The sequence below is a fragment of the Tenrec ecaudatus genome, chromosome X (assembly GCF_050624435.1).
Source record: "Tenrec ecaudatus isolate mTenEca1 chromosome X, mTenEca1.hap1, whole genome shotgun sequence".
Lineage (NCBI taxonomy): Eukaryota > Metazoa > Chordata > Mammalia > Afrosoricida > Tenrecidae > Tenrec > Tenrec ecaudatus.
In genome coordinates, this window is record NC_134548.1 from 13,046,999 (window position 1) to 13,059,302 (window position 12,304).

The 12,304-nt window shown below is 43.7% G+C and overlaps 1 protein-coding gene across 2 annotated transcripts in view; it reads left to right on the plus strand.

Moving 5' to 3' along the window:
• Positions 1 to 12,304, plus strand: part of TXLNG (taxilin gamma) — a 42,297-nt gene that overhangs the window by 16,965 nt on the left and 13,028 nt on the right. Inside the window, exons 2-4 of one of the 2 annotated variants that reach the window (XM_075538852.1) lie at positions 4,827 to 5,130; positions 6,549 to 6,643; positions 11,733 to 11,903. In XM_075538852.1, the coding sequence (XP_075394967.1) occupies positions 4,827 to 5,130; positions 6,549 to 6,643; positions 11,733 to 11,903 (570 nt within the window). The remainder of the gene's footprint in view (positions 1 to 4,826; positions 5,131 to 6,548; positions 6,644 to 11,732; positions 11,904 to 12,304) is intronic. The other variant, XM_075538853.1, reaches the window with a different exon arrangement.

The following is a 12,304-nucleotide window of genomic DNA, read 5'->3' on the forward strand; positions in this document are numbered from 1 at the left end:
CCTGGCAATTTGCTTCTGATTGGTCAGCTTTAAAAATCCCTTATGGAACACTTCTACTCTGGACAGGGGTCTGACACGAGTTCGAATCGACTAGCCCATAGGTTCCCAAACTGATTTGGCTGACTGCCCCCTTTTTAGGGGGGAACAAATTACCCATTGTTCCGCTGACAATTACAGACTTATGTACGATAGCCTGTAATTCAAGATAAAGTATAGGTATCTGTTAGGCAGCCCCCCTGGATCACCCATTTTGAGAAGCAATGGACTAGATAGGAAATACAATAACATCCAGAATACAAAAAGAGTTCTGACAACTCAGTAATAAAAAGTCAACCCAATAAATAAATAGAAAAGGTATCCTAATAAACATGTCTCCAAACTAAATATATATATATAAATAAAACCATAATAATGTGCATAAAAAGATAGTCATCATTAAGTGTGAGGGCAGTGGTTCTCAACCTTCCTAATGCCGTGACCCTTTCATACAGTTCCTCATGTTGTGGTGACCCCTCCCAACCATAAAATGATTTTCGTTGCTACTTCATCACTGTCATTTTGCTACTGTTATGACCCCTGTGAAAGGGTTGTTCGACCCCCAATGTGGTCTCGACCCACAGGTTGAGAACTGCTGTGTTAGGGAAATATAAACCCAGACCACAATGAGATACCACTTCACCACATACGTTTGCTGTGTGGAAAAGACAAGCATGGTCAAAGTTGTGGGGAAATTAGAACCTGTATGCTGCTGGAAGGAATGTAAAGTGTTGCAGCCACTTGGGAAACCAGCCTGGCACATCTTCACAATGTTCCACAGAGATTGACCCTCTGACCCAGCAGTGTGACTACGATGTGTGTGTGTATGTGTGTTTATTTCTCATAGAAATGTAAGCAGATGTCTGCACAACTTGCATACAAAGGTTCTTAGCAGCATTCTTTATAATAGCCAAAAATAGTCCACCCACTGATGCTCGGAGAAACAAAATATGGACTATCCATACAACGAAATATTATTCTGCCACAAAAAGGATTTAAATGTTGATACATCCTACAACATGGATGAGCCTTGAAAATCACGTTACGTGGAAAGACCCCATATTATATGAAATGTTCAAAATAGCCCAATCTGTCTTGACAAAGTAGATTAGTGGTTACAGTTCCTTTAAGATTTCATAATCTTGGAGACTATATAAAGTCACTTTGAGTCAGAATTGAATCCATGGCTTTGGGTTGGGTTTGGGCTAGGGGTTTTAGAGGATGAGCACTCATAGTTTCATTTTGAGTGATAAAAGTGTTTTAAAACTGATTATCATGGCAGCAGAACTCTGATTACACGACAAACTATTGCATTCTACACTTTGATAGGTGAATTGCATGATAGGCGAATTACATCTTCCAGAAAACTGATTGTTAAAAAAATCCCTAATGGAACTGGAAAGGGCTTCTTAACCATATTAGAACTTTCACCGGCCCCTGCTCAGGTAGCTTTCTGACTAAAACTCCCCAAACGAGCAGAGTGTAGAGTATATGTTTTATAGTTTTCGTAACTCATTTGATACCACAATTTCAGGGATTGTATGGGTTCTTATCATTACTCTTTTGAGAAGTTTTCTTACGGTTTTGAAAAAAAATTTCTGTTTTACATCTCTTTTAGTAGACTTTTGTCAGAATTTGGGGCCATTGTAGTTTCATGTGGTTCTAGTCCTTAACAGCTAATGATTTTCAAGGAGTAGGTTTAAAACTTACTCTTAAATATATTGGATAAGATGGTGTTGATATTATTTTTTCTATATGTTGCTTCTGTGTAAAGGGTCTTTATTAACATCCATGTACCTGCCAATTTACAGTTTGATAAAAGAGAGGTACAGCTAAATTGGCTTCAACTCTTAGCGACAGAATGAAACCTGTGTCATCCTGCACCACCTTTGTGTTCCCTGCTCCATTTTGAATCGGTTGTGGCAGCTATTGTGTAGTACCTTCCAACCTAGGGAACTTATCTTCTGGCATTATATTGAACAATACTTGGTTGTGATCATTAAAGCTTTCCTTCTTTTAAAAATTGTGTTATTTTTTAATTTGTTAAAAATATAAATAATGAAATACTTGACATTTTAATCATCTAAATGTTTATTATATTGCTTAACTCAGCATTCTCAAATCCATAAGGTTTTCATTGACTAATCTTCAGAAGTAGGTTGCCAGACTTTTCTTCCCACTCTGTCTTATTTAGTCAGATATTCTGCTGAAATCTGTCCACTGGTGATGACCCTTCTGGTACTTGAAATGCCACTGGCATGGCTTGTAGCATCAAAGTAACATGCAAGTAAGCATAGGATGACAAACTGACAGATGAAGATTAGCTGTGTCTAATAGGGCATTACAATGATCACTTTACATCTGGCTTGTTGGTATTAGCACTTACGTGTGGTATCTTATTTGGTCTTGGAAGTTTATTTTGAGTACTATTTGTAAGTGAGTGGACTTGTAGTTGGTCTTGCCTTGTATGTTTGATCTCAGGTTAATACCTGCTGCTGCTGCTGATTCAACTGCCCGAAGAATTCACCCAAGTATTTTCTGTAAGGTTAGTCTTCTTTAACATATTCCTTTAATTTATCCTTATCAGGAAATGCCCTTATTTCTTCCTTGTATTTGCAGGTCAATTGTGCTGGGTATAAGATTCTTGGCTGACTATTTCCCCCTTACCCCCACTCCTCCAGAGTTGTATATGTATCATTTCATTAATGCTTTGCCTGCATGACATCTGCTGAGAAATCAGAGTTTAGTCTTATTGGTTACTCTTGGTTGGAAACATTTCTTCCCTTTTTTTCTGAGTGGCTCTTGTCTTTGATTTTGGAGATTTTTATTGTGTTATGCTGTAGTAATTTTCATTTGGGCCCCCGCCCCCCCCCCCATGCTCAGCTTCTCAAGTGCTTGGTTTCTCCTCTTTGCTGTTGTTTAGGAAGTTTTCTTTCAACACCAGACAGTTTTCTCTGAGCTTTCAAAATTTCTGCTCTGGAATTCCTGTCACACTTATGCTATTCTTGATGGTATCTCACATAATTCTTAGATGGTTTTTGGAGTTTGGGGGCAACTTTTGTAGACAGTTCTTTTTCTTTTCTTCCCCTTTTAAAAACTTTTTATAGTGAGTTAGTGAAGGTTTACAGAACAGATAATCAGATTTACATTAAAAAATGCATACACTTTTTTTTTAGCTCATCCATTGCAATCTCCTCAGTGTACGATCATTTATCCCATTTCTTCTTTTTTCCTAGATCCATTCTCCCTCTTCCTAATCCTCTGTTCTTTGTCCTTGGATAAATGCTGCCCATTTGATGACAAATGGTTGATTATTATTTTTTTTAATCTTTTTATTGGGGCTCATAAGGCTCTTATCACAATCTGTACATACATCACATGAGCAAAGCACCCTTATACATTCGTTGCACTCGTCACTCTCATAATTCACCTTCCACTTGGGTTCCTGGAATCAGCTCGGTTTCCCTTTTTTTCCCCCCATCCCCCTCCCTCCCCGATCCCACCCCTGGTCCCTTGATAGTTTATAAATAATTATTATATCTTATCTTACACTCCCCGGCGTCTCCCCTCACCCACCTCCCCCTTGACAATCTCCCAGAGCGGAGGTTACACATAGATCTCCGAGATCGGTTCTCCCTTTCTACATGCCCTTCCCTCCTGGTGTCGCCTCTCCCACCGCTGGTGTTGAAGGGTTCGTCTGTCCTAGATTCCCTGTGCCTCCAGATCCCCACTGCACCGCTGTACATCCTCTGGTACAACCAGGTCCGCAAGGCAAGGTAGGATTGGGGTCATGATGATTGGGAGGGGAGGAAGCGTTCAGGAACTAGAGGAAGGTTTTGAGTTTCATTGTTGTTACACTGAACCCTGTGTGGCCCATCTCCTCCTCACTACTCCTCTGGAAGGGGTGTTCAGCTCTCTACAGGTGGGCATTGGGTCCCCATCATGCACTCCCCCTCTTTCACGGTGATGTGATTCTCACCACCACCCCATCTTTGATGTTGGAGACCTGGTCTCCTCTGTCCTTCATGGTCACCTATGTTGGTGTGCTGCTTCCGTGTGGGCTCGGTTGCTTCTGGGCTAGATGGCCACTTGTTTGCTTTCAAGCCTTTAAGTCCCCAGACGCTATATCTCTCAGTAGCCGGGCACCATCCGCCTTCTTCACCACACTTGCTTATGCACACTTTCGTCTTCAGCCATTATGTGAGGAAGGTGATCACACAATGATTGTTTTTGTTCCTTTGTATCTGCTACATGGTCCATTCAACACCTTGTGTTCGCTTAGGCCATGTGCTTCTTCTCTGTGGGCTTTGTTGCTTCTGAGCTAGATGGCCGCTTATTTGCCTTCAAGCCTTTAAGACCCCAGACGCTATATCATTTTTTGATAGCCGGGCACCATCAACTTTCTTCACCACATTTGCTTACACACACGGCTGTCTTCAGTGATCATGTCGGGAAGATGGGTATCCTGCAATGGCTGCTTCGTAGCAGGGCGAGGTGCTATTGTATTGGGGGAAAATGGTTGATTATTTTGCTATTGTAGTTGAGAAATGTCGGGTAATGAGTTTGTCGATGAGTAAGGAGTAGATGTATTTGGTTATGTGTTACTTTCCATGTCTTTACGATTTATTTTTAGGTCACCTCTCACTGGGACTCCGAAATGACTACTGACAGCAATTTTACGAACCACTCAGATAAAAAAAATATATCAGACTGTGATGTGCCTTTGGTGTTAAACACTGATAAGATTTGATTTAACCACTTCCCCCACCTTTTTTCTCTTCCCTTTACAGTGTGTCCTGGGCACAATGGAGGAAACTGGAATGTGCGGGTTAGGGGTGGAAGCAGATTTGTTGTGCAACTCTCAAGCAAATGATATTCTTCAACATCAAGATTCTCACTGTGATGGCACAAGTAACAAACACTCACTGGAAGAAGAGGAAGGCAGCACCTTCTTAACAAACAGCAGGGATTTGGTGAGCCCACCTTACTGCACACAAGAGTCCCTGGAGGAAACTCCTGGGCAGGAAGCTCGCACCTATCCCCCTGATGGGCAGCAAGACTCCGAATGCAACAGGAGCACGGAGAAAGAGCTAGGTATGAGGCTTTGCTCAGTGGTTGGGTGGGTTCACCTGGGGCCTGTTTTCCTTATGTTTGTTGCAGTGCAGTTGATTGGCAGGCAGGTCAGTTTTGGGGGGAAAGTGACTGAGCTAACACACCCTACTGTCTTTAGTCACTGCCCAAGTGCAAGTGGCTACCGTCATGGTCAGGAGGTGAAAACGGCCAGAGTAGGAAGCGCAGTTATTTCCCAGAACTGGCTTTCTAGAGAAAAACGGGGCAATTTGACTCACCTTGTTTGTATTTTTAAAGTCATCTGACAAAAAACTTATGTGGGAACCGTCTGTTTGTGCAGTTTATTTGGAAATGAGTCCCAAGATGACACGGTCTCATCTGTAGTTTAGAAAGTAGGTTAAAACTGGTTTGCATGGGCCTGATCTCTCCCTTTTGTTAACAAATTTAGGACTAAGAATGTGAAATCCAAAGTCTCCTTTTTATTTTAGCCTTGCTATCACTTCCTGGCTTTTTATCCCAAAGATTTAGTGTTTCACTTGCATTCACAGAGAACACTGTGTTCTCTGATCATATCTTACATGTAAAATAGTTTAGATATAAGAGTGACCATTTAAAAAAAATAAAAAAGAAAGTAGTCTTGGCTTCCCAGATGAGGACATATAACCTCTTCCCTGGGGGGCAGACAACAGAATAGTGGGTGAAGGGAGACATCGGACAGTGTAAGATATGACAAAATAATATATAAATTATGAAGGGTTCATGGGGGAGAGGGGAGCAGGGAGAGAGGGGAAAAATGGGGAGTTGATGCCAGGGGTTTATGTGGAGAGCAAATGTTTTGAGAATGATGAGGGCAATGAATGTACAAATGTGCTTTATACAATTGATGTATGTATGGATTGTAATGAGTTGTATGATCCCCCAATAAAATGATTAAAAATGAATGAATGAATAAAACATGCGACATATTTTGAAACATTTGTTTTCTCTTCTCGCAGCCACTTGCTTCCCCGTTCCAAAGCCTTTTCAAATACTATCCTTCGGGTCTTTCACTAACTTATCGGAAAACAATCAATTTATTTAAAATGTTCATACTAAATGACATGTTAAAATTATGTGTGCATCCTAGTGATTCTATTGAATATGAACTGAAAATCCTTTGCTTCTATATTTTTACTTGGTTATTCTCTGCCCTTTGTCACACATCTAATTTGGATCTCACTAGTCAGGCCCGGAGACTTTTTAAACCGTCAACAGGGATTCTTATAGTTCAGGGCCAGTGAGTGAGTGAAAAAGTTTGGGGTGACGGGGTTTGGAAGGAAGGAGTGCCAGTTAGTCCATAATTTAAAAAAAGCTTTCTTTATTTAGCAGGTAAGTTACATAGAAATTTCAGGTTAGGTTTGATCCTCATTCTTTCAGAACTTATTTTTTACTTTGTTGATCAGCAGGAAAAGAAGTTTTATTACTGATGCAAGCCCTAAACACCCTTGCGACTCCGGAGGAGAAGCTGGCAGCTCTCTGTAAGAAATATGCTGATCTTGTGAGTATTTGATCAAGCGGGCCAGGCCCATTTAAAATAGAGAGGTGTGTGTGTGTGTGTGTGTGTGTGTGTGTGTGTGTGTGATTTGATCCGCTTTGAAGAATGTAATTTTTGATATAATTTTAAATGTAAGATGATTTTATTCCAGAGTTGCAGGCAAGCATCTGGCATCTTGGGCTTTTCATTGGTTGCTTAACTTGATTTTACCAGGTGGTCTGTATAGATGGTCATGGTGCTCTATAAAATGGTACATAGAATTCCTTCAGCGCCGACCTGCCCAGTGTATTTTCCATCAGCATTTTCATGCCTCAGATAGTGTTTAGATGCCAGTCTGTTGGGATCACTGGGTCCCTTATTTAACTTTTCCCAAAGGAAGTCTAGAGATTAAAAACTAAGCATTTTGTTTAAATCATTGTATTGGAGGCTTGTAGAACTCTTATCGCCATCCATCCATCCATCCATTGTGTCAAGCACATTTGTACATTTGTTTCCATCATTCTCAAAACATTTGCTTTCTACTTGGTATCAGCTCCTCATTTTCCCCCTTCCTCCCACACCCTCCCTCCCAAACCCTTGATAAGTTACAGATTATTATTTTCATATCTTACATTGTCCTCTGTCACCCATCACCCACTATTCTGTTGTCAATCACCCAGGGAGGGGTTATATGTAGATCATGGTGATCGGTTCCCCCTTTCTCCCCGACCTTCCCCTTCCCCTCCTGGTATCACTACTCTCGTTATTGGTCCTGAGGGGCTTTTTTCTCCTGGATTCCCTGTGTTTCCATCTCTTATCTGGACTCATGTACATACTCTGAAACTAACCATTTTGATTGAAGATCAATGTGAGTTAAACGACCTGGTCCAGTAAAGTAATACCATGTCTCAGGAAATAGCGTAATTAGTGTCTCCTCTGTGCCCCCCAGGAGCACTGGTGGGGTAGTGAGCTACAACCAGAACTCCTAAGCTCCAGGCCAGCAGTTTGAACCCACCAGCTTCTCCCTGGGAGAAAGATGAGGCTGGCTGTGCCAGTCAAGAGTCAGTTTGGAAACTCTAGAAACTGTTGTCCTCTCGGCCTTCTTGGGCCACTGAACATCAGAAATGATTCTCTGGCAGCGGATTTTTGCGTTGGCAATTATGGTGGCAACACTGGACTCAAACATGACAATGTGAAAATGGCCCAGGGCCAGGCAGTATTGTGTTCTGTTGGACATGGGTTACTTTGAGGCAGAATCAACTCCATGGCCCCTGTGTCAACATGCTTTTAATGATGTCTGGTGGCTCAGCTACGAACTGAAAGGTGGGCGGAGTTCCAGCTAACCAGCCAATTTGTAAAGAAAGGATAGAGCAGCCTGTGCCCTTAAAAATTACAGCCCTGGGAATCGTGTTAGGCCATTCTAGTCTGTTCTACGGGGTTGCGATGAGTCACAGGCCACTCAGCGGCAGTGGATTCCCCCTCCCCTCTGATTTAAATACTAAACCGATGGCCTTCTCTGAAACACAGAGGTGCATTCTCAAGGGGGGGTCTATGCATTTCCATCTGTTCTCTATCATAAACACTGCCACTCCTTCAAAGATCAGCTCTGAGATAACGGATTCTGTGGGTTTGATTTCTTACTGGGAAGCTGATGGCTACTTGCCCTGTGTTTAGAAAGAGTTCCTGTGCACCGTCCTAGCTGGCAGCACTCTGCAGACTGGCCTTGCCATGGGAACTGGGCTAAACAGGCCCCAAGCCATGAGAGCAGAGGCTCCCTTCCAGTGAGGAAATTGCCTATAGTGAAAGCAAGAACTTTTACTTGGCAAGACTTCTTAAAAGAAAGTGAGGGAGACACATTGCAAACTGGGGGGGGGGCTTATTTGTAACGCAGTGAACCAAGAAAAGAGTTGAGATTGAGAAGCCATCAGCTGAACCCAGAAAGGGAGCTAGACAAGAGCCACGAGGAGACATTTCATAGACATGAAGTGACTTAGGTTGTTCAGCCCGTACAAGTAGACATTCAGAGCACAGGGCCAGGCCAGGCCTTTCCCATAAGCAGTCATCATAAAAGTGTTGGCAAGGGGTGGGGGTTTACCCAAAGCAAGCACTGTACCTTCTGTATTGCCGATGGAGTTGAAAGCCACCAGGCCCTCGGGCACATTTTGGCATTGTCGTGTCCAACTGCACATTTAGAAATTCCGCGGCCCAGCGACCCCACTTCGAGATTTATACCCAAGAAATTCCCACACATGTGCATCAAGAGACCTAATACGAGGGCATTAGTGTCACTGTGAATAATGAACATACCTGGAAACAGCCAAAATACCCAGTCACAAAAGGATAAATGAGTAAAGGGGATAGACATGAGGCTTTAAATAGTGTGTAGAGAGATGGAATGACACAATTAAAATGGAAATTTTTCCTTAAGCTTTTTGAAGCGTCCTTGTCTTTTCATTGTTGAAGACACCCTGGTGGTGTTGTAGTGAAGGCACTGGCCTGCTAGCTGCAAGGTGGTGGGTGGTTCAAATCTACCTGGTGGCTAGTTCTGCTTCCATCAAGATTGTAGCCAAGACAATCCCATGGGACAGTTCCTCTCTGGAACACTTGGGGGCACTGTGGAGCCAAAAGCCAGCACCTAACAGAGCAACGTTTTGTTTTATTTATTTATAAATAAAATATTTTATTTTACTTATTTAGAGCCTGTGGGGCAAACCTGGCTGGTGCTTGCTTTTATACTGCCCACAACCCAAGAGTGGTTTTTATATTTAGAAAAGTTTACAAAAATGAAAAAAAGCAATATGTGGCCTGCAAAAAGTTAGAATACTTATTATTTTTTGATCCTTTATAGAAAAGTGTGCTAAAAAAAGCCAGGACCAAGTGGTGCCACTTCTGTAGAGCAGTCTGGAGAGTACAGATGACACCTAGTAGGTGTCACTGAGAGTTGGGCTCTCCCAAATAGAGCAGCTTGCCCCAGGGGGCTTTTCCAAGTTTGATAGAACAAACATTACAAAATCAGGTCCTCAAGTCACACCAGCCGCGGAGAAAGGTAAAAGGACTAAATCCACCAAAAAAAGATTCTCAGGACTCAAGGCTTGTGTTGGGTGGTAAAAAGAGCCTGTATAGACCACTGAGTGTCCTGAATCAAGGGTTGTGATGAATCCACTTCTGGACACCCGCCATCTAGAAATAATGAAAAAAACAGCTAGAAGGATGCTATTTGTAGCGTTTCCAAAATGATCTTGTGTTTGTAGGTAAGTAACCGAAACCAAACCAGCTGCATCGAGTAAATTCTGATCCACAATGATCTGTAGGGCAGAGTCCCTCTGCCCTCGGGTTTCCAAGACTACATCTTTACGGGAGCAGACAACCTCATCTTTCTACCATGGAGGGCTAGAAAGTGACATCTTTACGGGAGTAGACAGCCTCATCTTTCTACCATGGAGGGCCAGAAAGTGGAGTCACACGCTGACTTTATGGTTAGCGGCTCAACAAGTAACCCATGGTGCCACCAGGCTCCATAGGTAATGAGTGTGTATTTATATGAATAGGACATTTTGTTAGTTTAGATAACGTAGTATTTTCTCACACCAGCAGTACTGTCTCGAGTTCTCATTTCTAATGAATGTGAGCATTTCATGACTAGGCAGAGGAGAGAAACACTTTCAAGGTCATTGATGCCTATTGGAAAATTGCTTTCCAGGAGTCCCTGCGAGCTGGGAGGTTGGGGGCATGGCGCCCTGCTGCCATACACCTGTGTGACTCGGTCTGTTGGGATTTCCTTTGTCCCCTTTCTTTTTGGGATGCTGCTTTTCACTTGACAGGACAGCAAAGAGAACATGATTTACTCTGTCACCCTCTTTGGGAATACCCTCTTCCCCCTTTGATTACATGTTCCCCCTGCCTTTGGGTGTTGCACAGGGACACAGCTCAGCCTCAACACTAGTGGGCATGTTGGCACAGTTTTCTGATCCCATTTTTGTGGGTCTGTTCTTCTTCCTGGCAACTGAACACCCCCTTCCACAGCCATCTGCAAACCCTTGGCCTCTCTACCCCTTATTATCTCTAGCATATGACATGCCCCGAGTCTCTCAGAGGAAAGAGATGTCAACCTACTGTCTGTACCTACCTGCTGGGCACTCATCAGTTTTGCATCATCAGTGCTTAGTACCTGGGTGCCCGGTAAGGTTTAGTGTAGGGTACCAACACTGTCAGTGCCATGGTACGGTCATGTCTGAGCCGCCACCCAAGTCTTGTGTCAACGTGACCAAGAAAGAGTACCGGGAAATAGGCAATGCTTGGTTTTCCCCCAGTATTGCCCATTTTACTCCCTTGGAGTGGGAAAGACGGGGCTGCAGCTGCCCACCCATAGTCAGAGAGCAAAGCCACATTTCTTGACAGTCTTGCAGGGATTTCAGACTCGCCAGCCAAGTGCTGTATGCCGTAAGGCTGTGTGATGTTTTATCAGGCCACCAGATGTCACTCTTGCTCCTGACAATGTGACTCCTCTTCATTTCCTGCTTCAGGAAGAGCTTTCTGGACCAGGCAGTCAGGCTGCCATCTTACCCATTAGTCTTGTTTTAACCTTGAATTTGATTAATTTCTGTAGCTCTCAGCCAGCAGCAGCCCTTCCGCCCCGAGAACCCACGCACTCTGGCCCGAGAGCTTCTGGGAACCGCCGCATCAGAGAAGTAGTGGTCTTAGATGATGTCTACTCCAAAAATGTTCCCCTAAAATACCAGTTTTTGTTTTTTATGGAGAAACAGGAAAATAGGTCATTTTGACGACTGCGTCAGACAAGTAGCCTTGGTGTGGTATTACTTGATGTCCATTCCTAAAATGTTTTCTTGAAATAAAAAACAGTTTTTGCTTTTATGAAGAGAATGGCAACTGAGATTTTTTCCCCCTCCCCTGTCCCAAGTGGTTGGCCTGCTTTTGCATCACAGCTAGAAAAGAGAGGGCCGGAAAAGGTTGCCAGAGTGTTTGCCCTTACAGCCTTTAGGCAGACGACTGCCCGGCCGGCAGCGTCTGAAATGCGGTCAGTTCCGGCTCTCATCAGGCCTCTGCCCAGAGAGTTGTCATAGGCTCCCTGGGTGTAAAGCACTTGTCCTTGTAGCTGGAGGAAAGCAGGAACGTGCAGAAGCAGATGAAGGTCCTGCAGAAGAAGCAAGCGCAGATCGTGAAGGAGAAGGTCCATCTGCAGAGCGAGCACAGCAAGGCCATCCTGGCGAGAAGCAAGCTCGAGTCCCTCTGTAGGGAGCTCCAGCGGCACAATAAGACTTTGAAGGTAAGATGCATTGGGCCAGATTGGCGAGCATGGGTCATGGCATTGGATTATACTTGTGAATAGTGTGGAAACGGCTAGTATTTTGCTTAGCTGCAATTTTTACAAAGCAGTGCATTGGTTCGTATTTCTGTTTCTCCTCAGGTTCTAGTCCCCTCAGATCTATGGGAATTCAGTCCTGGTCGCCACCTACTTTGATTTTTGATAAACCCTGGGGACATCTGGGCCGAAGTGCAGGTTCCTTGAGCGGGAGGCCCTGTGGGGCCCCAGGGAACAGAGAGCTTGGCCACCTGGCTTTCTGGCTGCACATGCTGCGGCCATGTGGGAGGTCTCTGGGAGCCTCCTCTTAGAACAGAAGTCGTGGTTTTGTGGCCCACAGGCTTGATCTTGGGAATCTAGATAAG